Genomic DNA, 26,393 nt, shown 5'->3' with positions numbered 1-26,393 from the left:
GTAAGGGAGCCGGAGCCGTGAAGACAGTCAAGGTTCTCCCGTCAACGTATCAAAAGAAATTATGATTTCGGTAGCTCTGGTTATATTGTGCTTATTCCCGTGCGTTCAAAATGAGTACTTACGTCCTCCTTACCAAGTTCTCCTGCACAAAAATGATAACTTAGGAGTTTTGAATGATGGGCACTGCTTTGGAAATATTATTCAAAGTCGTCTAGTTCTAACAGCTGCTTCGTGTTTATTGAGTGCTAACAAAACCTCAAACGGAAAAGAGTTTGTAAAATCTGATGAATTAGCTGTATCCTTTAAAGGTGAAGACTTGGATGAGTCAATTTACTTTGTTAGTGGCATTGACATCTATCCTGGATTTAATGAGTCATCTTTGGATAACGATATTGCTATTCTAAGTCTAAGTACACAACTTCCCCTTTCTGAACGAAACGATATTCAATGGGTTTTGGTGGCTGACTATGATCTCAAGGATTCTCCTTTAGAAGACGGCGTGGAATCTTACGTAAGTACTGATTATACCCAATTTTTGCAAAGTTCACTATTCTAATAATAAATTTAACCCAACAGATTTGGAAAATTTCAAACGAAGAAAATGTTTATCCCGGTTATGGGGTTATTCGTGAAAGTAATTTAGTTGGAATTATTTCGTTCGAACTTCCATCGAAAAGCAAACGCGAATCTAATCTCGAAATTCGGAATTCAACAAGATTTACGCAACTAAACTCATACTTAAGTTGGATATATGCCCTTTTACAGAGCGCAGAGATTGCGGACATTGAAAACAATAACTACAGCGCATCTCTACCTTATCGTCAAAGAAAAAGCGCAGAAATAGGTAATGTAAATAATAGTATTTATTATTGTCAAATAGTTTATCATACAGGGATCGTGAAAACAAATAGTTTCGGAGAAACCTTCCATTGTTTTCCAAAGAAAGATCAACTGCAATTTGATAAGAATATTTTTGCGATAATGCGAAAGAGATCCACACTAAACCGGAATTTTAATATAAAAGAGAAGAAATGCTACAGCTTCGTAAACTTTCATTCATATTAATTCATATATGAAATAATGTATTTTAATATTTATTTTCCAACTTATTTCAGTTAAGGAATACGTTGATTCTGATGCAGTGTATTTTCAAGAACCAGTTAATCCCAGTAAGGCTAAATAGATTTACACTTCGTGTTTAATTATTTAAAATTTGTGTTCTTACAGTTGAAGTTGACTTTGAAACTGAGGTAGAGGATTTGACAGAAACCGGTAAGAACTAATTTTGTTAAGTCTTCATTTTATTTGTATAATTTTATTCGCATTTTAACTCTTAAAATTAATAGCAAACTGTCCCCAAAATATAGCTGGAGCTAAACCTATTATTTTTCTTTCAGATACCGAAAACGTAGAAGTTGCCTCAGTGGACGTTACAAACCCAGCAGACACATGTACGTTATGCATATAGAATATATATATATATATTTATAGAATTTAAAACAGCATTCAGAACACAGGAAAATAAATTTTTTTTTTTCTAACTCTTATCTAATATTTTTATTTACTTTATTTTACACCGTTATTACTATAAAATACTACAAAAATCATTTTTCTTTTTCTTTTTACAGTTAATGAAAACATCGAAAACGAGAAAGGATTCTTAACGAACGCAGCAAATATGTTTACGGCCAAGGGAATTTCTTTATGGATTTTAATATTAAATGTAATTGCTGCTCAATACCGTTTGTTAAAGCTTTAAGTTTTCTAAAAACAGCAGTTTATTTTGTGAACTTATAAATGGTCCATTTTTAACTTTTTTAAACTTTAAACATTTCAGCAAGAAAAACGGTTTACAGCTTTAAGAATTAAATTCGTAAAATTGTAATTTAAAATATAATCTGTATTAATTTATCTATTATCAAATATATCGATATCCAAATTATGCTAGTAGCTGACCTAAGCCAATATCGCTGCCAACATTTTTAATAAGCTTCTAAGTTTTTTATTTTGGGTCTTTGTTAAGAAACAATACAAGTTTTTACTTAATTTTCAAAATCGTCGTTCGTATCCAATAAAACTTACTAGTCTAATCGTTCCCTGAAGAATTTCGCGGTGTGAAAACCATATTATGAATACCGTGACACGTCACAAAATTTCAATCTAACCCATCGCTAACCATATTTTAGTGTTGTGCCATCACTATAATGAAAATATAAATAAAAAAGGTTTTAAAAACTGCGCTGTATTATTTTCCACACTTTTAAGGACCGGTATTCTTATTAACAGTTTGTTTAACAATGGGACAAATTTCTTTTGAGGATGATTGCCTCATCCGCGAGCTGGATAGGTAAGAATATACTTGGTTTGCGTGGTCTTCCTTGAATAATATTTACATAAATTTCAGTCGATACTATGGCTTTCTGGACTTGTCCAATTCAAAAAATGTGGATATAAGGAATCTGGTTCAACAGACTGTAACGAACTTGCAAAACTACATTGCGAATGGCCAATTGCCTGATATGAAGAACACCCATGACAATAAAAATGCTATACAAAAGTATGACCCTTCAAACCCAGTGGATCAACATATGGAAAACGCATCGTCACAAAATAATGAAGACAGCAAGCTTCTGGATAAGCAAATTTGCGAAAAAGGTGCCGTTGGAGATGAAAAAGCCCAAGATGAACAATATATTAATGCTCTTTGTAAGCTTGGTCACCTGCATCTTCTTCTTGGCGAATACTCGGAAGGTAACTAAAGATCTACGTGCACTTGACTATATACGATCTGGGGACTCAGAATCACCAAAAAGATATATGTGTAAATGTACAAGTCTCCATCATATGTCTGTTATTTTGGACTTAGATTCAATATTATTAAAGTAAAGCCAGATTGTTTACGTGTGAGCTAGAATATATACATATGAAGATTTCCAATTATATAATATCTGAAACAGATACTTAACTATGTAAAAGGAATGATAAGCTTAATAGCAACTGTCAAAAGAACATTTAATTTGATTATATTCTATTATTTTATTAACGTAAAGATAGACAAACTAATTTATAACTCCAACTTATAATTAATACTCTATTTTCATTGTTTCAGCTTTATCTGCGTACCAGAAGTATTTACGATTCCGAGAAAATAATTACTGGACAAACCATGCATTTATTTATGGAATAGGAGTCGCTTATTTTAAACTTAGGTGCTTTAAATGGTAAGTTTCGTTGACACTTTTTTAGACCTACCTCCCTGCAATTTATTTTGCATATTAAAATTTACAAATTACCAGCAATTTGGTCTTTGCACCGATATATTAATATTGCCCAAATTAAAATAGTTTTCTTTTGAAATTACTAGAAGCAAACCATACAATTTAACTGACCTAGCTTTTGATTTTAAAACCCAAAAATATAAAGGCCAAAAAAGTGTATAAAAATAAGAATTGAAGTTGGTAAAAAAAGATCTAGTTATTAGCTTACATTTATCCTAAGGTTAATTTATCTGAACAATAACCATACGATTTGGGGATCTCTTGGAGTGTAAAACTACAAAAACATGAGAAAGTCGATAAGAAATAATTTATTATTTTCAAATAAGAATTATAGTGATTATTGGTCTCAAAAATGATTAATTTTTGGAAACGCGGGGAAGATTTAGATTCTTAAAAGTGGATGTGGACGCAAATGTAGTGGAACCGTTTCCATTTGTCAATTTAATTATTCGATAGCTTCTTATCGATATAAACGTTTCGATTTCACTCGTTTCCATTTTTCTCTTTATCGAGCTTATCACATCTCTATTGTATTGATATTAAATTGTTTACTAAATAGATTCTACACGAAACAACACTGCCACTAGAATTATATATTTGTAAACAGTTCACAACGAAATAGAATTAAGACTGGAGATTTTCTACACAAAAACAAGTGCGTTTGCTGGTTAGTTATCGGTCTGGGATTGTGATTTGATTTGATTTACTTTTCTTAACAACAAATAGATGCTGTCAACATTAATTTTTCAATCAAAAATGGCTAACGGCATTGAGTAGTGTGACTAAATAAAATGAGAATCAATACTTTTGCAGTATTTGTTCCTTTGTTTTCCCAAATCGCTGTTATAAAAATACATAAATTCTCATTACATGTATGTACAATGTGCGTGCGCGTGTGTGTGTGTGCACAAAATGCAACGAATTGCCCCCCTTTAAGGTCGTTTTGAGAATTGCGGGGTTAAAATGTGTTCTTTGTTTAATCACAATTATTCTGAATGCTAACGTTTAGGCAGACAACGTCTGCCGCAAATAATCAATAAAGCAGAAGATTGCGGCTGGTACTTGTTACCAATGAAAATGACTGTCTCGTTTTTTTAAGTGCATTCAGACATGTCTGCCGACGGCTGCAAGTTCTATTGTTATTTATAATCGAAATTTACACTTTCTATTCCAATTTTACTTGCTAAAACACATTGAATATGGCATTTAAGCAGTAAACTTTGTTGTTCTAGTTAAATCAACTATGTTACATGAATTTGTTTGTATATATGTATGCATGTGTGTACGTGACTGCATGCACATAGGTATGTACGCATGTATGTACTTATGTAAACACAGTTCACTGTAAATAACGGTTTTGAGTTTGTATTTAAAAATTTAGGAAAAATACACTGAGATTTATAATTTAAAGAAAATGCAAATTTTTTTAGCCTGCGTTTTTTAGAAAATGTGGCAAAATAAATCATTAACGAAATTCTGAACTTATATGAAGTTCATATTTCAACCCTTATCGACCTCTTCTGAAGTATTTATTGTTTTCTTTTTCAGGGCCATCAAATCATTTCAGGAGCTTTTATACCTAAGTCCCAACTTTACATGTGCAAATGAGGTTCATTTGCGTTTAGGTCTTATGCTAAAACATTGCGGGGAGTTTCACATCGCCCAGAAACATTTGCAACTGGCGCTGCTTTATACATATCCTTCGACCTTTTCAGAACTTCAGGGTAAGTAGTTCTATGAAAGCTATGTTATTTTATTATACAATTTTAAATAGACCATAAGTAAATATATAAATTTCCTGTTTTTTTTAATAATCACAACATGAAATACCCATACAATGCTTGTATAAAATGTTGTGGTGATTATAATGTTTCGGATTAAAATATTAAATAATCAACTATACGACTCACAAAAAAATATAAAACATTTCTATTTAAAAAAAAGTATGATAACATAACTTTCCTTTCTTTAAAAATTAAAATTTGTATTTTTATTTATCTACTTCGCAGTAAAATTTCAAATCGCGCATTTGTATGAAGTTCAAAACAAACATAAAGCGGCAAAGGATGGCTACGAATTTCTGCTAAATGAGAAAAATATTTCATTGGAACTTAAAGCAGATGTTTATCGACAATTAGGTAAGCTATTTTACAAAGTTACTTTCAAGTTTTCAGTTTTATTAAAATGTTGACTATTTTATTAAACAAATTATTATACAAATATTTTAAAAAAGAACATCTTATATATTTCTTTCCTCACACACCTCTTAAACTTTATCTCGTTTTAATTTTAGGATGGATGTACCATTGCGTAGAATGCCTAGGCGAAAAAAAGGAACGTGAAGCAAACGCATTGAATTTTCTTCAAAAATCAATTGAAGCCGACCCAAAGAGTGGACAATCATTATATTTACTGGGAAGGTGTTATGCGGGTATCAATAAGGTCCACGATGCTTTCCTAGCATATCGCAATTCGGTGGAAAAGAGTGAGGGAAATGCAGATACCTGGTGTTCGATCGGGTAAAATATCGCATTAAGGTTTGGCTTTTCCACTTTTTCATAATTGTACACTTTCGTTTTTAGCGTTTTATATCAGCAACAAAATCAACCGACGGACGCCCTTCAAGCTTACATATGCGCTGTGCAATTGGATAAAGACCATAAAGCCGCGTGGACCAACCTGGGTATACTTTATGAGAGCTGTGGTCAATTACGAGATGCCTATGCTTGCTATTTAAATGCAACCAAACAAATATCATTCCAGGTAATAATTGTATATTATTGTGGTTATTGCCGTATCTAAACATTGGCTATTCCAGAAGTCTTCATTATTTCGAAGAAAACAAGCAATACGCATGAAAAAGGACACCATTGGGCTGTCGAAAGGACTGTCGCAGAGAATTACGTTTTTAGAGGGCCAACTTAGTCAAGCACCATTGCCAAGTATTACATCGAAGCGCCGCCAGCTGTGTTCAATTGAAGAAGCTTGGAACCTGCCAATATCCTTAGAAATGAACTCTCGCCAACAACAAACAGCGCAGATGCTACCAAGACAGATTACAAAGCAAAGTCCAATACAGGTGGGTTTAAATTTAGACCAATCGTTTGTTTAACAAGACTAAGGAGTTTAATAAAATTTATTTTCAGGGGCCACCTCCACCCTATCCGCACAGCCAACTCAGCCAAAGTCCCATACCTGCGAAACGTATTAAGGATGATGGAGCAGGCCAGCCAGAATTAATGCAAAACAATATTCAGGCATCATCGCAATTGCATCAAAATCTAATAAGTAGGTTGATACACTCGAGCGTCTTTAATAACATCATAACATATGTACTACAGACATTTCAGACTCATTAAACCAGCGCAATTTCAACGCCATGCCGGAAACCAACAAGAATTCGGAGCAAAGTGTTGTGGACACTTTCGATGACATCTCGAATGATATTTATAAACAAAATGAGACTATTAAACTGGAACGTTTGAGCCACGATGCATTGAGTAACAATGAGGACTCAAAGCACAATGAATATAATAATGGTGTTGCCACCGACGACTTGTCGACCACGTTCAAGATACAAATGGACTCAAAACAGTTGATGGCAGCCGTGAAGCTGCTGCCCATCGATGAACCGCCCGTGCACTGCACTATTTTGCAAGTGAACGCGCCCCCGCCATCTCCGCCCGACTGCCCACCGCAGAAACTCACGAGGGATCAACTCCTGCCCCCCACACCCTCGGTTCATTTAGAAAATAAGAAGAACGCGTTCAGCCCCCAGCTGCAGGAGTTTTGCCTGAAGCATCCCATTGCCGTTGTACGCGGCTTGGCTGGCGCCCTTAAGCTAGATCTCGGTCTCTTTTCGACCAAAACACTGGTGGAAGCCAATCCGGATCACAGTGTTGAGGTTCGGACACAGGTTCATCAGTCGCCCGATGAAAATTGGGACACGTCGCAGGGCAAGCGCGTTTGGGCCTGCATATCCCATCGGTCTCACACAACAATTGCCAAATATGCCCAATATCAGGCATCCAGTTTTCAAGACAGCCTGAAGGTAACGTTCGTTGAGTGGTTTTTGGTCAACATGAATACAGTTTACTTTATCGCATAGCTTATTTTACCGCAGGATGAAAGCGATAAGGGTTTCCCGGGCTCACAGGCAATGTCGGACTCGGACTCAAAGGACTCGGTATCCAATTCGAATATTGTCTTAAAGCGTAAAAAACACAAAATAAATAGTAAAATGTTAAGGTACGTGATATATCAACTCTCTTATGTTTTTATAACAAACTTCTTAGGCCTAAACTGAAATGGATTCTCTCATTTTAGATTCGGAACCAACGTTGATCTCTCGGATGAGAAGAAGTGGAAGCCACAACTAACAGAGCTACAAAAACTGCCTGCTTTTGCACGAGTTATATCCGCTGCCAATATGCTCTCCCACGTGGGTCACGTCATTTTGGGCATGAACACCGTTCAGCTGTATATGAAAGTCCCGGGAAGTAGGACGCCTGGCCACCAGGAGAACAACAACTTCTGCTCAATCAACATCAATATCGGTCCCGGGGACTGTGAATGGTTTGCCGTGCCAGATGCCTACTGGGGCGGAGTTCACAACCTGTGCGAGAAGAACAACATCAGCTATCTGCACGGTTCGTGGTGGCCTGTCCTGGAGGATCTGTACAAGGAGAATATTCCAGTCTACAGGTTTATACAGAAACCCGGAGACTTGGTTTGGGTCAATGCTGGGTAAGCAGAGATATATGATTTTTGTGAGAATGTTCAAGCACTTACAATTTTAATTTATATTTTAGCTGCGTACATTGGGTTCAGTCGGTGGGATGGTGTAACAATATTGCGTGGAATGTGGGTCCCTTAACTGCCCGTCAGTATTCGCTGGCCATCGAGCGATATGAGTGGAATAAAGTGCAAGCCTTCAAAAGCATTGTTCCCATGGTCCATTTAAGCTGGAACCTGGCAAGAAACATTAAAGTCTCCGATACCAAACTTTTCGAACTGATCAAGTGAGTACATAACCATTAAATAATGCTTTTCCTTGGGAGTATTACTAATAATTGTTTGGAATTTTCAGAATGTGCTTGTTGCAAACGCTTAAAAACGTTTTGCACATACAAGAGTATGTTAGATCGAAAGGTGTAGAAATACGTTTCAATGGACGCGGGAAGAACGAAGCTTCCCATTATTGCGGACAATGCGAGGTATATATCTGAAATATATTCTAATGTACAATAACGATAGTATTATTCCTTTGCAGGTTGAGGTTTTCAATGTTCTTTTTATAAAGGAGCAGGAAAAGCGACATGTTGTTCACTGCCTATCGTGCGCCCTGAAACTGTCCCCATCGCTCCAGGGCATCGTTTGTCTCGAGGAGTATCGTCTGTCTGAGCTGCAGCGCGTGTACGATTCGTTCACTTTACACAGAACCCAAGGACTAGCATACACTCAGTAGTTGTAACACGAGGAATCATTTTTAATAATGCAGATTTAATATATATGTATATTTTACAACGTACAACATACACTCTAGTGTTTTGATAAATCATAACGGATAACTCATAGAGATGGGGTTATATCTGATTGAGATATCAGAAGAGCTCGCCCATTTTAGTGGGAAAATGAATCTTTGGATTCTTAAATTTATATTATATTACAAATTATAGATTAATAAAAAACATTACAAAAGACATAATAACTTGTCTGATTTATAGTTGTTAGTTATTCGACTTTGTCCAAAGAATTAAATACATTTTAGTTGCTTATGAATAAAGAAATTATAATTTACAATCTTCAAATAAAAATTGGATTTCATATCGTAATAATTGGCATTAAATTGAAATGTTTTTCTTTTTGATTATTACAAATTTCTATAATTTTGTGATGCGGCTTGAATAAGTTATACCAACGATAGCCGCAGCACTTGAAACGATAGTTGAGTTCCTATCACTGCTGTAACCCTGTTTTCAACCAGCCATGTTTTTGCAAACACCATCTACAAATATGAAATCACAGAAGGAACTTAGCTGGCTGGCCATTTTCCTCACCTTTTTTGCGTACTTTGGATCGGCCCAAGATGATGCCGACTACTGCGCCGAGCTTTCGACACAGTCACTGGCCAAGATTCTGGGTCAGGCATTCAATCCTCGCTACATGAGCATCGATCCGCCCGGCGAGCCCGAGGAGAAAAGCTACCAGTTGGGCTACAAGCGATCGTCGTACGAGCTGCCATTCTATGCCGACGGTGAGGCGATTTCGGTTAGCCACTTTCCCGCCTGGGAGACCAACCACTTTGCGTTGGTGGAAAAGAAGGAACCGGCGCGGAGCAAGAGCCTGCGAACCAGGAGCGCATTCATGGATCGAGTGGGTCACCATCCGAGAATCGATGGCTTCAAACAGCGACCCTGGGAATGCTCCTCCAGGATCAACTGGATCGACTTAGGCTTAAATTACTTTCCACGCTATATCCGTTCCATCGAGTGTATTGCCAGAAAATGTTGGTATGATCACTTTAATTGCAAGCCAAAATCATTTACAATAAAGGTACTGCGCCGTAAGGCTGGCTCATGCATTCGAATAAACGATAAATTGATTTTGATCACCGCTGAGAAATTTGAGAATGATTACACGCAGCTCTGGATTTGGGAAGAAATAGCGGTTAACTTTTGCTGTGAATGTGTTATGCTATACTAAAATAGCGCCATTTAATCATGATTTTAATTAATATACACGTTTAAAATTTCAACAAAAAACTTTAATAGCATTGGGGACAACAGATACCTTAATGGGTCTTGCATCGTACTCCTCGCCGTCAATGGCGTAGAATTTCTCTGCCATTTCACCGGCCGGAAGCAGCTGAATGGTGCGACTCTTCACCACCAGGCTGGGCAGGATGTTGCTGCAGGTGACCTGCGGAATTTGCTTGATGAACTCCCAGCCCGGCTGCAGCGAGCTGATGAACTGGCTCTCCAGCTCCGCAAAGTTCTCCTCGTTCTGTACACAATTGATGTTTATCTGGCTGGCCTCCACGCTGCCCTCGAACTTGTTGCCGCACTGGTCGTTCTTAGCCAAAGTCCTCCTGGCCTCGCCGCTGTTCCTCTGGTACTTAAAGAGGTTCCTGGTGAAGAGGCCACCGCCGACGGGCAGCTCATCCTGCCGCTGAACCGAAGCACAATCCACACAGCCTGGGCAAGGCGGTGTGTACACATAGTCAGTCTTCAGGCTCCAGTTGTCCGCAAACGACTTGGAGGCGGCGGATGCATAGTGACGCAGGGGGCCAAAGTACCAGTACTTATCCTTGGCCGAATTGATGTCCTCCATCAGGCCCCAGGAGAGTCCATTCAGGCCGAATATGGGCTTCAGCTGGCTGTCGTTTTCTTCGTCTCCCTCGATGACATCAAAGCGTATCACGCTTTGGTACTGGCTCTCATCCTTGAGCATGGGTTCCAGTGCCTTGCACAGGCTCTTCACATAGGCCACATCCTTGACGCCAAAGATCTGGAGGCGCTTCGAGGCGGCCTGGACAGAGCGGCCCAGCGGAAGAATGGTGATGGGGCAGAGATTGCCCCGCCGTCGCATCAGTCCCGTCACCACCTCCGATGAGGTTCCATCGCCGCCGGCTACCACAATCGCATCGGGCAGCGCAGCCATCTCCTCCACATAGCTCTTGGCATGTCCAATGTGGTTGGTACGCAGGATCTCCACAGAGTAACCAGCTAAATGCAAAACCGGCTCGCAGTAGTTCTTGAACTGAAAATCAAAGGCTGTTTTGAGTTCGTGGTCAAAGGTGTGCGCCAGCTGCTTACAAATTTCTCCGATCTCTTCTTATTGGCCACGGGATTCATGACCACAAGCACCTTCTTTGGTTGATCAGCCATTTGATTTGATTGAATCTGCGAGGCAAACTCCCTCATATGTTGTTCAATCCTGTGGATAAGAAAGAGGTTAAAGTTTTTGCCAATTATTTTGGTTTTCTGAATGCATACTCAATGTGCGTTTTCAGCGATTGCAGAGCGTAAACAGACACTGCCGCTCCGAACGTGCATTTTTTCCAATTATTCCGAATGACTCTTAAATAATTCATATTTAAAGTCTGCTATTTTATTTTGACCAACGATTTTGATGCTGCACATGTATTGGTTTGCGTTCACACAAACAGCTGAAGTTTAGTTCATTGGGGGTAGTCCATCGTGTTTACATAAGTTTTTTTTAATAACAGAGGGAGATTGCGTTGTTTTAGGAACGTTGCTCATGGAACACTGAATACTTAACATAGCTTTTAACAGAAGTTTAGTTCATTAGAGGTATTCCATCGTGTTTACATAAGTTTTTTTAATAACAGAGAGATTGCCTTGTTTTAGGAACGTTGCACAAAAAACACTAAATACTTAACATAGCTTTTAACAGATGCCAGCCGATTTACACAGCTGAAGTTTAGTTCATTAGGGGCATTCCATCATGTTTACATACGTTTTTTAATAACAGAGAGAGATTGCATTGTTCTAGGAACGTTGTACACGAAACACTAAATACTTAACATAGCTTTTAACAGATGCCAGCCGATTTACACGGATGTTTTTTTAAATATTGCCTATATTTCTGATTTTTATTCAACAAGTTATTTTTATTCAACATTGTCATAGATATCCTCTAAGCCTGGGATGTTTCTTAGTTTTTCTATAAACACGTCATACGCCTTTTGGTCTTCCGGGGATAATTTCACAGCATTCTGAAAGTGAAAATTCTGAATAATAAACGTTTAGTTCTAGTATATAATAGAAAGGCCTTGCCATGGGAGAAAATATATGTTCACTGCTCTCAACGGTGTAGCCAGCTTTTTCCAAATTTCTACTTAAACTAGTTAAAACAACAGGACTGCATAGGAACTGGAAAGGCGAGAACAAACAAAATCAACCTTACTTATATAGTAAACATAAAACTAAACAGTTTACGTACATTTACCGATCCTTCGGCATTGTCAACTATTTCGATCTCTTCAGCACCAAGTTCTATAGCATCATTAGTGGCTTTATCTTCCAAATTGGACCCGCTGAGGAGTTTAGATGCATCATACCGAGCTTCTATCAGGCCAAAGTCCTCAAACAAATTACCAACATCCATAAATTCACCTCTGAAAGATAAAGATCGCGATTAGTTTAAGCAACATAATAACATTAGGTTAGATATTACCCCGCTTTCTTAATCATTGGCGTGGCATCCATTTTAACCCCAGAAAAGTTGTCCGTGTAGAAAATGCATATCAAGTATACGCTTCTTTTGTACCTGATGTCAAGCCGGTACTTTTTAAGTTGAACTTTACTTGACTTAAATTTATTCAACGTGTTTTGTATGGTTCCGCTGGGCATATTTTGCTTCAGGGCTCTTTCTATTTCCGTGCGCAGGAGGGAATTAATGGCTGGATCACTGTCTTAATGGACATAATATTAATTTATCAGATTGAGAGAGAAAACCAATGACTTACGCGGAGTTGCCCTCCTGAATGGCCATGCGGATTTGCCTCGAGATCTTTGCAAATAGGGCTGCTCTAGCCCCATCTTTCAGAGCCTTTGTGTGCTTTATGTTGGCCCACTTTGAATGGCCCGCCATGCCCCGAACAGAGTGCGTTTGATAAATGCATTTTCCGATGTTTGTGGAAAAGGTAAAGGTGCATAAATTTCGTAACATCTCTAGTGTTTTGATCTAAACTAATGTGACCAGGTCTGACAAGAAGAAACACATGCTGTTCTAAAAATGGGACCGCACATGCAAATCAATTAGTTTTAATTTAGAATTTATTTCGAGCTTAGCTTGTTTTTATATATTTTCTATATTTTTTTAAGGAAGGAAATGCTTTGGACTGCAATGACGCCGTTATAAGGAAATTGTTGTTGGTGTCTCGTAAAAAATACAATTGGGATTGGCAGCCTGATCTAAAAAGCCAGATCATTTGGTATTAAATGTTACTTAACAGGTTTGAGGTATTCGCTAAAACTGTTATTACTAACATCAGCACGCATGTAACATCTTACGTGTGTGGGGTATAGCCTATTCAGTCTTCAAAATTAAAATTGAATTTCTACTATTTTGACAAACAATAGTAACAAATCCCAAAATAAAGTCCACCGGTGTAATAGAATTTCTTATTAAAACAAAATAGAATTAATACATTTATTAACAGACAATACTAGACAACCTGCAGTTGAACTTGCTTTTGGTTTAAACAGTTTCCAGCACTTTCGTAACGAATTAACTTATTCTGGTGCGTTGTGGGATCGTTGTCGTAATCCGAATTTACGACAAAAACATCAACGACATTCTCTATGGTAAATTGTTCATTTTGTAGCGTATTGGTCAATATCAAGGGTGATATTTTAACAAGGCCTAGTTTAGATGGACAGACGGACAAGGGAAACTCAGCAGACTCGCCACTTTGCAGCAAACCCAGCATGAAATCAGCGCATCCCGTGTATTGACTGTCCGGTGAAAACTTGGCAACCAGACGAACATTTAATTTCATCGCCTGCTCAGATGTATTCGTCACCCGACAGTTGAACGTGAATATAGTGCCAATTTTAATCGTATTCTTCGCATCTAGAACTTCCAAACGGAGAGTTTTGCACTCAAATGGCTGAAAATGAGGAATTTAATCAATTATATTCCTAGGATACTTTCCCACTTACCAGCCGCTGCAGTTGACTGGTTTGCAGCCTGCCCTTTTCGCCAAGATTCGACCTCCAGACAATATCAAGTTTTCCCACATTATTAAATTGCCGCAGAGTATCTATGTCCTTAGCAATATCTCCTCTGGGCTGCTCAGGATACACAAGAAAATAAATGCTATGAACTTGGGAATCACAATGTTTCCGCTGCTCACCTTAATGCAATAAAGAAACTGACAACTGTTGTTGGGCTGCAACATGTGCTTCACCGTAAAGACAGACTCCCCATTGGGCAGCGTATTCAAAGGTGTTACGGAATAGTCCTCGGAACCATCCAATTCCACTTTTTCTAGGCAAAACGGGCTGGTAGTCACGTTTTGGACCTGTGCCTCCAAGTATATTTCGTCGATTTCCGCATTGTAAAATTTAGTTTTAACATCGAGTGGCTTTAGAACTTGAAACTTGAAAAACTTTCTCAAGGACTGGGCATAGCCCGCTGGAGTCGAGTAGTTTACTTCGCAGACGAGGCTGCAAGGGAAGAATGCAGATTTTATACATATTACTTTTCTGAAGAATTCGCGTTTGTTATAATGTCTACTTACATATGGGTACCGATTTCCTTAACCTCGTATCGTATAACATCGTCGATTGTTCCACCGGCGGCCAACGTCACTGGGGACTTGGCGTTTTCGTGCATGGACAAGTTGATGCGCGTGGTGTTTGACTGAAGATCGGCCTTGACGGTCACGCATTCCACAGGATTGGCGGTGGTGTTGTGAACGCAGATGTAGCTGGCGAATGTTTCGCCCAGATAAATGCTTCCGAAGGACTGGGGCAGCAATAGAACTTGTCCCGCCGCCAAGGTTTCCGCACAGGCCCCGGATATTCCGTCGCTCTCCTGGGAGCTGCTAAATTTCTGAACCAAATCCGTGGGCTCGCAAGTTACCACAGGTCCAACTCCCACCAAAGTGGGCCGCATCAGCCGCATAACTACAAATGACAAAAGCTTTCCCTGGTAATAGGAATTTAGGAACGTTTATTAAATATATTGTTTTACCTTTAAGGGCCACCAAATGTGCATCTGGGTCAACCATCTCCATTTCGCAAAATAGTTCAACTCGGGCTTATTTCGATAAAACAATTCAGCAAAAAATTAGTACTGCCAAAACAAATCTGTTTACATCGATGAGACCATATCTTCTGCAGTTAAAGATACCATTTTCCTTTGCAAGGAATGCCCTTAATATACCTTATGCTTGACCAAAAATACCAAAAGTCATAGCCCATATACAAAATAACAAAGATTACCAAACTCCATGTAAGCTTATTTATTTTATAATAAACAATAAATATTTACATCACAATCGTGTACGAAGTACATTTAATCCTTATTCTTGCAAATTCTAGATGTCATTTCTTGCAGCGGTTCCAGCTCCTTGGCCGAAACCATGTCGAATTCTTGCACAAAGTAGTACAAATGTTAATGGGCTCAGTAGCAGCTTCCCGAAGGGTGGCAACGTTGGCCACACATCGATAGCCGATATTCAGAAAAATCGATAGACCCTTGTCGATTTCGGGATTCGTCAACAAAACAATCATTTTGCTAGCTAGGAACACTACATTTCCTAGGAAACATTCTGGCTTAAAGTGCCTTTTACAGACCAACGATCTAGTCGTTGCTCTTTCTTTTCTTAAATTGGCAAGCCAAATATTTTTAAATCGTTCTGGAAAACGGAAGGCTTGTTTATGGCCTTCGCAGTTTTCAACAACGCAATTTCTGAAAAAAGAAGTTAAAAAATATTAAAGTTAATAATAAAATACTAATCATTCACTTCACTTTTCAGTTTTAATCACAACAATTTTCATACACTTGGACATATGCAAATTTGCCTGCATTTGATAAAAAAAAAAACCCCGAAATATGTATGCGGGACAACAAATTTACATATCACTCTTAGCTTTCACATAATCCCATAATCCAGACACGTTTTATATTCCCGACCGACGACCGAACCGAAATATAAGTAAAAACTTAGTTATAATTAATATTATAAATAAAAAACTTACAAAGTTGGCTTTTCCATTTCGTTTCTTGCGGGTCTTACCGTCTTACCGCAAGCATTCCATCTGCTGGAGATGAATATTGGTCAGAAAAATAAAAATTTTATTTTTATTATAAAAAAAATTATACAAAATATATACCTTTCATTAGGACGCTCGACTACCAATTTTAGACTTGCTTGTTTGTTTTACAAGCTGAAATTTTTCGCCAGGACATGTCCTATTTTCACATCGAAATGTGTTATAGTCTAACCCAATATTTAGCTTCTATTATAATTAATTTATTCAATTATCTGAGACTTAAAATATATAAAAACATTTGATAATAGTTCCCTGGCCTGTCAAGCGGGGCGCTGTGTCTGCGGTTATTATATCATCTTTGATGACGAGGAGCAGCGGCTCGCCTAGGAGCGTCGGCACTATCATGTGTAACTCGCTTAGCGCTTGCTTCAAGGAGATCCAGGCCGTGAACCGTAAATTGCACCCCGGCGGAAGAATGGGTGTGGCTTCTCCCGAAGAACGAACACCACGTGGGTGACGTGGGCCTGGGACTGTTCCTTCATCTCCGACTCATCGTCGACTTCTTCCCCGACTTCCCAAAAAACGATGTCACAGAAGGCCAGATCCTCGCTCTACTTCCTCTTGCCCTGCTCCCAATGAGTCGCTGCCACATCGCAATTGCCGTCGTTTTTAGGTACATAAGCTTGTAGTACCATTGTATTTCTCTCAATAACATAATCGAAATAAGTAGTTAATTATTTTTATTTTAATAAAATTTTTAGTGTTACTTAAATTCTTGTGTTACACATTTAATATATATAAATATTTATACAATTAATAAACATATCTGATAGTGTTCAAAACGTTTTAAGGTTACTTTCTTTTTGCACAGCAAAGCTTAAGAGTTTTAACCAACGAAAATTAACAGAGAAAATAAACAAGGTCGAAAGTGGGACTGGGTTCCGTTGCTAAAAGCGAAAAGTATACACAGAGATCAAAACTAGTTCGGATAGAGGTATGTTCTGGAAGGCTATCCTGATCTTGTCGCGAACGCGCCCATTGAGCTTCTGTATATTGGGCAGCAGGCTCATCAGAAACATGGAATCCGGATCGGACTTGCAGTCGCACAGCTCCACACCGCCGTTGGATACGGAACCGCTTAGCGGGTTGTTGGCTTCCATGCGGGAAGGAAGCGACGACGGCGGCACCTGTTGATGTCCTCCATGCACGTGGTTGTGCCCGTGACGTTGACTCAGGTAGCTATTGCTACTGCTGGGTGCATTCGGAGTGGCCACTGCTGCTGTTGAAGGTGTGGGCAGCTCCACTTCCGATAGGCCGGCATTTCCCGGAACTCCTCCTGCGCCGCTGTGAGTTGTCGCGCTAACCAGATCCGCGGGCTTGCTAAATGTGGACTGCTGGTGCTTTTTGCGCAGATAAGGATGCAGGAAGAACATGCAGGGTGGCACCTTCTCCTCCAGGCAGTTGTTGTACTCGCGCCGGAACGAGATGAGCAGAATAGTCCTTGGCCAGACTAGCGCCTGGATTCTTTTCCAGCTTGAGGTCCACCTCGCGCCAGAAGTTATCCACATACGGGCGACAAGAGTAGTACTTGTGGCGCGTAGATGCCCTCGTCGCGTTGGACAATGTCAATCAGCTTGAAGACCTCTTCCGTCAGCCAGCGGGAAGCACTGCAGCTGGCATTTGGATTGCTGGATTGACTTTCAGACGACGTTTCCAGCGCTCGCCATGATTTTTGCGAAATATATTTACTGTTTACTAAATAAGTTTTAAACCTTTTAAGTATACTCAAAATCCTTTCAAATAAAGTCCGAGCGTATTTTATTTGATAATTAAAATATTTTTTTTATAGGGGTCCTAAAACAATCTTGCATACTCGCTGCGTACAGCTGATTAAAATTGATTGTATTAAATGTATTATATTTTTATTTTTATTTTTTAGCGTTCGCGTTCCCTTTTCTCGACGCTCTTGGTTAGGGACCTGGGTCGGGAGCCCCCAGCACCCACGACGCCTGTGGGGTATATTGATGTAGTAGGGGGAAGTGACATCGTGGTTGTTCCTCGGCTGATTGGGGGTCAGAGCGTCACAAAGAGCAAAGCAAATTATTTTACAGTTCAACTTAGCATTTCATAAGGCCATACTTGCCAGCGTTAATTTGTATTCTCGATCGAAATGAATCGGGAATGAAAATACCGGCAAATAAATCTTTATGGCAACGCTAAATGAGGAATTTATTCAAAAAGCAAATTAGAAAGAGACTGCATGTGGTTAGAGAGCGAAAAGTTCTGAAATAAAAATGTAATGGATTTAGCAAAAATGAATTCCTTCAACAACGGAAGCGCCAGTTTATTTACTTTTTATTTGTTACTTTTTATAGATGTCCCCGGAAATTAAGAAATTGGGGAGTCGCGAAATCAAAAGCGGCGTTCGCGAAGTTTTTTGGATCGCGGCCAACGAGGAGGCCACCCAGTGGCTCCTTGAAAAAGGAGTCCCCAGCTTGTCCGGGCGTCTTGCGCGATTGGGGCTTGTAGACGACCTGCTCCGGAGCGCATATAGGAATATTAAATTCCGAGAAGGAACCTATATGCGTGTCCTTGCCGATTTGGGAGCAAAGGCAAGCACCGTCGTAAGTTCCAACCACATGGCGCTCGCACACTATGAGGCAGAGTTTGGGAGGATGGGGTACGCTCTCCGAAACGTTTTCCAGCTGGTGCCGGAGGAGGTGTCCTTGACCAGCTGCAATGCTGGCCTCCTGGAGAACATCAGCCAAAAGTGGGCTTTCACTTTGAAGGAGGCGATGGGGGAAGTCCTGTAATTTGTCTTAATTTTAAGAAACAATATTAATTCAAAAGAAAAGAAATGAAAATTTTAAACTGTTTTAAACGGGAGGGAATACTGTTACACTGTTCAGAGGAAAGTGGAGCTAGGAAAGAAAAGCCCACAAAAGGGAGCACGAAAAGAATGCGAATAGAAGAACATTTTCATAAAGCAGGAAACGGCAACATGGACGGCAGTGATTTTGAGGGTAAGTTTAAAAACTTTTTATTTATTTTATTTTAAGACTAGGAAATTGTTTAATTCTTAGCAGCTCCCAGTGTCCCACTCCAATATCCTAACCCGTTTCCATTCCCATTTCCTATGGACGACGGCGCCATTTCAATGCTGGACAAAGTGCGGAGACGGTTCTAAGTTCAGGGGCCACAACTGCTTGGCCACGTCCGGCACCTACTCGTACCTCTACTGCCCCTTTACTGCGGTAACCTAAAACCCCAATGGGGGTCCCCAGTCCCACCCTTCGAGGGACAGAGGGTCGGTGTCACCCCAGTCGCGGCAACTGACGGTTATCCTGGCAATGACCAATATTCATAACCAGCAGATGGAAAGCTTGCGGTTATGATCCGTGGTCAAGTGAATCTTTGGGCGTCCTAAATAAATTTATACGAGGTGAACATTTTGCCAAAACTCTTCAGAGAGCCTTTGAATGTGGCAGAAATAATGGCAATAATAATCATAAATTAATGAATTGTTCTTAAAATTCTTAAAGACAATGCAGTTGATAATTCTAAATGGGTGATAGAATCAACGCAATGAAATTACCCTGACGAAAAGTTGGGACAACGTAATGCCCTAAGATACTTTTTAAGCACGTAAATTAAAAAAATGTATCGCATATAAATTCTCTAAATGTGCTTAAACTCTGTCCTCAATGGACGAAATCAAATCCAAAAATGAGCAGTACTTCAAGGCAAAAAATTCTAGTTCTTTAGAGCAAACCCACAACAGACCCACATGCGGTCAAGAAGCATGTCGGAGAAGGCTCCCCGGGGCTCCTAACCTAGGTCCCTTACCGGGAGCGTTGAGGGAAGGGAACGCTCGCCAAGGAAACGCGAGCGCTGGAAAATAAAAATGTAATACATTTTAATAACATTAAAAATTGTATTAAAATAAAAATAATGAACTACTTAAAAATTAACAAATAAAAGTTGGAATTTCCGCCGCTGCTCAATGCGAAAGAGGAGTACCGGCAGGTGGCGGGGGCGTCAAGTCCGGTGAGCGGCTTCGATTATCTGGAGACCGCTCCCGGAAGATCGGAAAAACCGAAAACCCGCCCTACCGGGAGCGGCGATGCCTCCTTGACGAGCGCTGGAAAATAAATATACTAATTTAGTACATTTTATATAATATTAATAAAAAAAAATTTTATTAAAATAATAATAATTAACTACTTAAGAATTAACCAATAGTTGGATCATCGAGGGCTCGAACAACGCGCGAGTATAATAGACCACAATTATCGGTTTGCTTGTTTGTTTTACAAGCCGAAATTTTCGCGAAACTGTGAAATGTCTTAGTTTCACAGCGAAACAATCTTATCTAATCTATTAGTATATTAAGCCTAATTGCTAAATCTAAAACTTAGAATATTTAAAAAACTTACTTCGTAATAATTTCCCACTATGATTTGGTAAATTAATAAGCATAATAATGATATTGATTTAAAATAATAATAATAACAATACTAGTAATAAGAACAACCATAATAATAATCTGGATAAATAAGGATAATCCTGACAATTAAAATGATATTAATTCAGAATAATGACAACAACAATCGTCTGCACGAGCTGCACACGTATATATGGGTACCACTTGGCATGCATTTGTATTACATTACCGGATGACATTTTTCGTTGTTATTAAAAATCCAAATATATGAAAAGATATTTTCTACTTTTGAAGCGAATAGCAGTAAAATGAAAATATAACAAATTATTTAGCGTGGAGTCGTGGGCGGGTCAGTACAGCCCTATGAGGCAGAAAAAAAAAAACAAGAATAAAAAAGCCAACATACCGCCCAATGGACATAGCAAAACTTGTAATTTCCCAAAAAAAGGGCCAGTGGACGAAACTCGTATTTTGAATATGTTATTGAGGTAAATACAATGGTACTACAAGCTTGAATCAATTAATTATAATAGAAGCTTAATATTAGATAAGATTATTACGAATTTCGCTGTGAAAATAGGACATGTCCTGGCGAAAAATTTCGGCTTGTAATATGTTATTCTGAATATGTTATTGAGAGAAACACAATGGTACTACAAGCTTATGTACTTAAAAACGCCGTCAATTGCGATGTGGCAGCGACTCATTGGGAACAGGGCAAGAGGAAGTAGAGCGAGGATCTGGCCTTCTGTGACATCGTTTTTTGGGAAGTCGGGGAAGAAGTCGACGATGAGTCGGAGATGAAGGAACAGTCCCAGGCCCACGTCACCGACGTGGTGTTCGTTCTTCGGGAGAAGCCACACCCATTCTTCCGCCGGGAGGGGTGCAATTTACGGTTCACGGCCCGGATCTCCTTGAAGCAAGCGCTAAGCGAGTTACACATGATAGTGCCGACGCTCCTAGGCGAGCCGCTGCACCTCATCATCAAAGATGATATAATAACCGCAGACACAGCGCCCCGCTTGACAGGCCAGGGAACTATTATCAAATGTTTTTATATATTTTAAGTCTCAGGTAATTGAATAAATTAATTATAATATAAGCTAAATATTGGGTTAGACTATAACACATTTCGATGTGAAAATAGGACATGTCCTCAGCTTGTAAAACAAACAAGCAAGTCTAAAATTGGTAGTCGAGCGTCCTAATGAAAGGTATATATTTTGTATAATTTTTTTTATAATAAAAATAAAATTTTTATTCTTCAGACCAATATTCATCTCCAGCAGATGGAATGCTTGCGGTAAGACGGTAAGACCCGCAAGAAACGAAATGGAAAAGCCAACTTTGTAAGTTTTTTATTTATAATATTAGTTATAACTAAGTTTTTACTTATATTTCGGTTCGGTCGTCGGTCGGGAATATAAAACGTGTCTGGATTATGGGATTATGTGAAAGCTAAGAGTGATATGTAAATTTGTTGTCCCGCATACATATTTCGGTTTTTTTTTTTTTTTATCAAATGCAGGCAAATTTGCATATGTCCAAGTGTATGAAAATTGTTGTGATTAAAAGTGAAAAGTGAAGTGAAAGATTATATTAGTTAGTAGTTAAGTAGTAGTAGTTAAGGAGGCGCCTTGTTTAGAATAACATTTGTTATACCCGTTACTCGTTAAAATGGTACAATGGTACATGTACGTATGTATGTACGTACAAAGTGAAGGTGACAATTTGTATAAAAAAATAGTTTAACTGAGTAACGGGTATCTGATAGTCGATGGAAATCGACTATAGCGTTTTTCTCTTGTTTTTTATTGTAGTTTTATTTTTAATTGTACTTTTTAGTATTTTATTATTAACTTTAATATTTTTTAACTTCTTTTTTCCGAAATTGCGTTGTTGAAAACTGCGAAGGCCATAAACAAGCCTTCCGTTTTCCAGAACGATTTAAAAATATTTGGCTTGCCAATTTAAGAAAAGAAAGAGCAACGACTAGATCGTTGGTCTGTAAAAGGCACTTTAAGCCAGAATGTTTCCTAGGAAATGTAGTGTTCCTAGCTAGCAAAATGATTGTTTTGTTGACGAATCCCGAAATCGACAAGGGTCTATCGATTTTTCTGAATATCGGCTATCGATGTGTGGCCAACGTTGCCACCCTTCGGGAAGCTGCTACTGAGCCCATTAACATTTGTACTACTTTGTGCAAGAATTCGACATGGTTTCGGCCAAGGAGCTGGAACCGCTGCAAGAAATGACATCTAGAATTTGCAAAGACTAGGATTAAATGTACTTCGTATTTATTGTTTATTAAGCCTAGTACTCACATCGACGAAAACCGCGAGCTAACCATAGGAGTGAGCGAGAGGCAAATACGCAGCTAACGCTTTTCGTCGGGTCTGTTTTTCAGCGCGGTACTCAGATGAGCTAAGGAAATACCAGAAAAAATAGCAGATTTTGCGAGTGAATTTTGATGAACGCCGTTAGCCGCGGCCCAAAGAATAAGAAATTTGATCTTTGGCGGTGTTCGTGCAGAAGCGGCGGGGAATTTAAAAATGTTAAGCGGAAGAAAAACCCCAAAAACGGTTAAAGGAGGTCAGTGCAGATGAAAAAGGGCGCCTAATCCAAGCTGTTGCCCATTATTGTGGGACTTGACCGACAGGAAGCAATACCACAACAGGGGCAAATCCGCTGAATAGTTGACGTGCTGGAGGAGATCCTCTAGAGAATCCCAGTAGGAAGGAACATGCCGAGTGGAACTTCGCTCTCTACATGGACATCCTGCCGAGCGTGTCCTCGCAAAGAAAGTAAGATCTGGCCAAAATAATTTGGTTGCGTTGTACTAATAGAAGCAGGAACACCAGTATTATGATCTCCGAAATCCTCTCCATTAGGACTCCGTACACCACCACCACCAGCTACTTGGCAGCTTAAGCTGAGCTGGAGGAAGCGGTGGCTTCTATAGGGAGGAGGAAAATAGGGCGCCCGCTAGGGAACAGTTGGAAAAGCCATGGCCAGGATGCTGGCCGACTTCCTGCAGCATCAGCGGATCAACCCCGCGGGACTCAGAACTGCACTGCGGTGGAGCGGGAAAGATGGCGAAGCATCCGTGGGACGAGAAGGAAGCTTTAAACTACTAATTTACATAAATAAAAACATTCGTTGAACATTCCATTTATTTTTAATTTAATTTCTTTGTGTATCAGCAGACTTCCTTTTTAAATTTCTACAATTGAATTGTTTTCCGTTTGGACACAAACCCAGCTGCTTGTCAGTAAGACCTTGCTACATGCATTGCGGGTGAACTTTAAAAACTTCGGTCACACTACAAAGAATAAGATTTTTCGACTAGTGAAACTCTTAGCCGATCTGAGTACTAGGCTTTAAAAAAGAAATAAGCTTACATGGAGTTTGATGTGCGTCAAATTAGCGTCGGCCTGTTAGCAACGAAAACGGGAACGGTGGAATATGGAACATGGGGGCTCTTTTTATTTTTAAATTTTCTCGCTATTTGGGGACCAAATCGAAAAATCTAAAATGCTAAATTGTTAAGAAAGAAAAGATCTATCGATCTAGGTAGGTATGGGACACATCCGAGGCCTATTAATGTTTCAAAAATGCATTTGAAAAATCGTGTCTCCACAATTTTGTTAACTGCTCCCCTCACAGAGGTTGTGCCAATATGCACGATAAGCCAAGCTATTGAGGGTTAATTCAAGCTCCTTGTCTGAAAGTTTCATCAAAATCAAACCCACAGTTTTCGAGAAAATAGCCTAACAGTGACGCAACCTCGGATTTTCCCCATACAAAAAAGGGGGGCAAAAATTAAATTACCTACTGCTCCACTCCTAGAGGTTGTGCCAACATGCACGGTATATGGGTAGATAGGGGATAATCTAAGGAGTGTTCTGTGAAAGTTTTATTAAAATCAAACCCACAGATTTTGAGAAAATTGCTTAACAGTTGGGGGTGTTAAAAAGGTTAATAAAAGGCCGTTTAATCCAGAAACGGAACCATTGGATACTAAGACATGAACCACAATGTAAATAGCTTAGCCATGACAATCATTCGACGCTAACTTTCTATAACTTTATACAACTCTCACAGAGGTTGTGCCAACTTGCACGGTATCGCATTCGAAGGGGAATCACTATAGCTAATTTCTAAATAATTTACAGGCAATTCAAACCCACAGTTTTCGAGAAAATTAAGTCTTTTCAATTATGGCTTTTGCCACGCGGTCACACTGTCAAGGCCTGCGATAAATCGTATGACCCGTGACATTAACCATCAAAATATATATGCAAACTTTAATTAATTCATACAGCTCTCACAGAGGTTGTGCCAACTTGCACGGTATCGCATTCGAAGGGGAATCACTATAGCTAATTTCTAAATAAATTACAGGCAATTCAAACCCACAGTTTTCGAGAAATTCAAGTCTTTTCAATTATGGCTTTTGCCACGCGGTCACACTGTCCAGACCAGCGAGAAAGCGAATTCAGCCAAGACATTTACCACAAAAAGGTATTTATCGATATATCGCCAAGTGCCAGGCAACTTTTGGCCGCCAAATATTCAAAAATATATATTTTGAATATCAAATCTTCATTGTGATATGTATGCACCCCCTAATTGGTATTTATTTCCTGATTATTTTAATATATAATTCATCGAAATCGAGCCAGTGGCTTGGTAGAATTTAACATTTTATTGATTTTAGAAAAATATAAAAATTCCCTAGTTGCTATTGTGGAATCCTTGACTTCCTTTTGCGCTATAATAAAGGAACATATTAAAAGACATTCAGCAAAATAGTTTTAATACGAATAACTTACACATGATGTATCTATGTTTTTAGTTTTATAATAAATTTTAGCTTTTATTTTCCTTTCACTTTACTTCTCTGCACGAGCTTCTCATTCAAAGTAATTTATATTTTGGAAAATCGAGTCCAAAATGTCGAACCTCCAGTTAACTCAGGAAAAACTGTAAGTATTGCTGTGCACCAGACCGGGGGTTGTAGCTAACCGACTTTATATCCCACAGAGATGCCCTACGCTCCGAGTACAGGCCACGCCGGCCGTGCGCCCTGCTGAAATACCCACGACCCAAGACGAAGCCCGAGTACCAGGCGATATATCCGTGGCTGCTCCCGGATGAAACTGATCCGCACTTTGTATTCTGCGCGGTCTGCGAGTGCCGGCTCAGCTGCAAGAGATCTGATCTGGGCAAGCACGAGGGCAGCATCAAGCACTCGGAAAATGCCCAAAGAAAAGCGATGCCGGTGAAAGAAAATCATACGGAGGCGGAGGGTTCCGCTGCCGGGGAACTACCGGCCACTATTACGCCCATACACACCACGCCCTCCTACGCCGCCCGCCAGCTGCAGTCCTACCAGCTGCAGCAAATGTCGCCCATAACGCCGCAGCGCGACTCCCTGGAACTCTTCTTCGACAGCATATGCGCCACCGTCAAGAGCCTACCGCCCAAACTGGCCACCGGGGGTAAAATACGAGTAATGCAGCTTATCGGAGAGCTGGAACTGCGCGCCCTCGGCGAGCAGGAAGCGTCTTCTCAGTGCGCCGGACCTCAGGGTCTCGATCTCGCCGGAAGCTCAGCATCCGGAGCAGCCGAAGCGCCCGGCAGTGGTCAACAGAACGCCACGGTGGCCTCCACCACGAAATAAATCAGATGTGAAAAAGGTTTTAAACCGGGCTCAAGTTGGCGAATTAGAATATCTAGTTTTTTTTATGTTAACATTTTGTTAAATGCTGTTTAAACAGCATTTAACAAAATGTTAACATAAAAAAAACTAGATATTCTAATTCGCCAACTTGAGCCCGGTTTAAAACCTTTTTCACATCTGATTTAATTATAATTAGTTGTTGTACTTTTTCGATAATTATTGTTTGGATAACA

The 26,393-nt window shown here is 39.4% G+C and overlaps 7 protein-coding genes across 13 annotated transcripts; 4 read left to right on the top strand and 3 right to left on the bottom strand.

Annotated features, from left to right (window-relative positions):
• Window positions 1–10: 10 nt before the first annotated feature.
• LOC119546914 lies at window positions 11–1,942 on the top strand. The gene is made up of 6 exons (XM_037853544.1): window positions 11–511; window positions 577–844; window positions 1,116–1,169; window positions 1,228–1,272; window positions 1,398–1,451; window positions 1,629–1,942. The coding sequence occupies exons 1-6, from the start codon at window positions 62–64 to the stop codon at window positions 1,757–1,759; spliced, it is 1,002 nt and encodes a 333-aa protein (XP_037709472.1). The 5' UTR covers window positions 11–61; the 3' UTR covers window positions 1,760–1,942.
• A 258-nt stretch (window positions 1,943–2,200) lies between these two features.
• Window positions 2,201–8,808, top strand: LOC119546821 (lysine-specific demethylase 6A). Of its 6 annotated transcripts, none has more exons than XM_037853411.1 (15): window positions 2,201–2,347; window positions 2,405–2,751; window positions 3,110–3,221; window positions 4,827–5,002; window positions 5,288–5,416; window positions 5,572–5,797; window positions 5,861–6,041; window positions 6,100–6,357; window positions 6,425–6,566; window positions 6,620–7,329; window positions 7,402–7,526; window positions 7,605–8,024; window positions 8,090–8,299; window positions 8,368–8,494; window positions 8,551–8,808. In XM_037853411.1, exons 1-15 carry the CDS (start codon window positions 2,298–2,300, stop codon window positions 8,743–8,745), a joined length of 3,408 nt encoding a protein of 1,135 aa, XP_037709339.1. In that variant the 5' UTR covers window positions 2,201–2,297; the 3' UTR covers window positions 8,746–8,808. The 6 variants fall into 6 exon arrangements, with proteins under 6 accessions (XP_037709339.1, XP_037709336.1, XP_037709338.1 ...); XM_037853408.1 differs by having other exon boundaries at window positions 7,387–7,526; XM_037853410.1 differs by having other exon boundaries at window positions 6,097–6,357.
• A 458-nt stretch (window positions 8,809–9,266) lies between these two features.
• Window positions 9,267–10,020, top strand: LOC119546823 (protein trunk). The gene has a single exon (XM_037853415.1). It carries the CDS (start codon window positions 9,267–9,269, stop codon window positions 9,981–9,983), a length of 717 nt encoding a protein of 238 aa, XP_037709343.1. The 3' UTR covers window positions 9,984–10,020.
• A 2-nt stretch (window positions 10,021–10,022) lies between these two features.
• On the bottom strand, window positions 10,023–11,434 carry LOC119546822 (acylglycerol kinase, mitochondrial). Its single transcript, XM_037853414.1, has 3 exons — window positions 11,276–11,434; window positions 11,096–11,216; window positions 10,023–11,039 (listed from the first exon to the last, which is right to left on the bottom strand). Exons 1-3 carry the CDS (start codon window positions 11,371–11,373, stop codon window positions 10,032–10,034), a joined length of 1,227 nt encoding a protein of 408 aa, XP_037709342.1. The 5' UTR covers window positions 11,374–11,434; the 3' UTR covers window positions 10,023–10,031.
• A 451-nt stretch (window positions 11,435–11,885) lies between these two features.
• Window positions 11,886–12,990, bottom strand: LOC119547211 (probable transcriptional regulatory protein MCA1220). The gene is made up of 5 exons (XM_037853961.1): window positions 12,772–12,990; window positions 12,480–12,713; window positions 12,246–12,420; window positions 12,080–12,175; window positions 11,886–12,018 (listed from the first exon to the last, which is right to left on the bottom strand). The coding sequence occupies exons 1-5, from the start codon at window positions 12,972–12,974 to the stop codon at window positions 11,914–11,916; spliced, it is 813 nt and encodes a 270-aa protein (XP_037709889.1). The 5' UTR covers window positions 12,975–12,990; the 3' UTR covers window positions 11,886–11,913.
• Window positions 12,991–13,429: 439 nt separating this feature from the next.
• Window positions 13,430–15,145, bottom strand: LOC119548516 (probable trafficking protein particle complex subunit 13 homolog). 2 transcript variants are annotated; one of them, XM_037855805.1, is made up of 5 exons: window positions 15,006–15,145; window positions 14,551–14,938; window positions 14,164–14,476; window positions 13,970–14,098; window positions 13,430–13,917 (listed from the first exon to the last, which is right to left on the bottom strand). In XM_037855805.1, exons 1-5 carry the CDS (start codon window positions 15,046–15,048, stop codon window positions 13,474–13,476), a joined length of 1,317 nt encoding a protein of 438 aa, XP_037711733.1. In that variant the 5' UTR covers window positions 15,049–15,145; the 3' UTR covers window positions 13,430–13,473. The 2 variants fall into 2 exon arrangements, with proteins under 2 accessions (XP_037711733.1, XP_037711734.1); XM_037855806.1 differs by having other exon boundaries at window positions 14,551–14,954; window positions 15,006–15,143.
• Window positions 15,146–25,383: 10,238 nt separating this feature from the next.
• On the top strand, window positions 25,384–26,184 carry LOC119547855 (protein suppressor of variegation 3-7-like). Its single transcript, XM_037854886.1, has 2 exons — window positions 25,384–25,462; window positions 25,521–26,184. Exons 1-2 carry the CDS (start codon window positions 25,431–25,433, stop codon window positions 26,158–26,160), a joined length of 672 nt encoding a protein of 223 aa, XP_037710814.1. The 5' UTR covers window positions 25,384–25,430; the 3' UTR covers window positions 26,161–26,184.
• The last annotated feature ends 209 nt before the right edge of the window (window positions 26,185–26,393 follow it).

This window comes from Drosophila subpulchrella, chromosome 2L (assembly GCF_014743375.2).
Source record: "Drosophila subpulchrella strain 33 F10 #4 breed RU33 chromosome 2L, RU_Dsub_v1.1 Primary Assembly, whole genome shotgun sequence".
Taxonomy (NCBI): Eukaryota; Metazoa; Arthropoda; class Insecta; order Diptera; family Drosophilidae; genus Drosophila; species Drosophila subpulchrella.
The sequence above is the reverse complement of the archived record's forward strand: the minus strand, read 5'-3'. Positions and strand labels throughout refer to the sequence as shown.

What these genes read in the sequence shown, in the direction of transcription:
- LOC119546914 (XM_037853544.1), top strand. Translation starts at nt 62, where the DNA reads ATGATTTCGGTAGCTCTGGTTATATTGTGCTTATTCCCGTGCGTTCAA. An exon ending in AAGACGGCGTGGAATCTTAC is followed by an intron (nt 512 to 576) that starts GTAAGTACTGAT and finishes TTAACCCAACAG; the next exon opens with ATTTGGAAAATTTCAAACGA. An exon ending in TACAAACCCAGCAGACACAT is followed by an intron (nt 1,452 to 1,628) that starts GTACGTTATGCA and finishes TTCTTTTTACAG; the next exon opens with TTAATGAAAACATCGAAAAC.
- LOC119546821 (XM_037853407.1), top strand. Translation starts at nt 2,298, where the DNA reads ATGGGACAAATTTCTTTTGAGGATGATTGCCTCATCCGCGAGCTGGAT. An exon ending in AGATGTTTATCGACAATTAG is followed by an intron (nt 5,417 to 5,571) that starts GTAAGCTATTTT and finishes TTTTAATTTTAG; the next exon opens with GATGGATGTACCATTGCGTA. An exon ending in CAAAGCAAAGTCCAATACAG is followed by an intron (nt 6,358 to 6,424) that starts GTGGGTTTAAAT and finishes ATTTATTTTCAG; the next exon opens with GGGCCACCTCCACCCTATCC.
- LOC119546823 (XM_037853415.1), top strand. Translation starts at nt 9,267, where the DNA reads ATGTTTTTGCAAACACCATCTACAAATATGAAATCACAGAAGGAACTT.
- LOC119546822 (XM_037853414.1), bottom strand. Translation starts at nt 11,373, where the DNA reads ATGAATTATTTAAGAGTCATTCGGAATAATTGGAAAAAATGCACGTTC. An exon ending in TCGCTGAAAACGCACATTGA is followed by an intron (nt 11,217 to 11,275) that starts GTATGCATTCAG and finishes TCTTATCCACAG; the next exon opens with GATTGAACAACATATGAGGG. An exon ending in AGAAGAGATCGGAGAAATTT is followed by an intron (nt 11,040 to 11,095) that starts GTAAGCAGCTGG and finishes TTTGATTTTCAG; the next exon opens with TTCAAGAACTACTGCGAGCC.
- LOC119547211 (XM_037853961.1), bottom strand. Translation starts at nt 12,974, where the DNA reads ATGTTACGAAATTTATGCACCTTTACCTTTTCCACAAACATCGGAAAA. An exon ending in CCAATGATTAAGAAAGCGGG is followed by an intron (nt 12,421 to 12,479) that starts GTAATATCTAAC and finishes TTTATCTTTCAG; the next exon opens with AGGTGAATTTATGGATGTTG. An exon ending in ATGCCGAAGGATCGGTAAAT is followed by an intron (nt 12,176 to 12,245) that starts GTACGTAAACTG and finishes TCGCCTTTCCAG; the next exon opens with TTCCTATGCAGTCCTGTTGT.
- LOC119548516 (XM_037855805.1), bottom strand. Translation starts at nt 15,048, where the DNA reads ATGGAGATGGTTGACCCAGATGCACATTTGGTGGCCCTTAAAG. An exon ending in AAGGAAATCGGTACCCATAT is followed by an intron (nt 14,477 to 14,550) that starts GTAAGTAGACAT and finishes CTTCCCTTGCAG; the next exon opens with CCTCGTCTGCGAAGTAAACT. An exon ending in CCAGTCAACTGCAGCGGCTG is followed by an intron (nt 13,918 to 13,969) that starts GTAAGTGGGAAA and finishes CCTCATTTTCAG; the next exon opens with CCATTTGAGTGCAAAACTCT.
- LOC119547855 (XM_037854886.1), top strand. Translation starts at nt 25,431, where the DNA reads ATGTCGAACCTCCAGTTAACTCAGGAAAAACT. An exon ending in CAGTTAACTCAGGAAAAACT is followed by an intron (nt 25,463 to 25,520) that starts GTAAGTATTGCT and finishes TATATCCCACAG; the next exon opens with AGATGCCCTACGCTCCGAGT.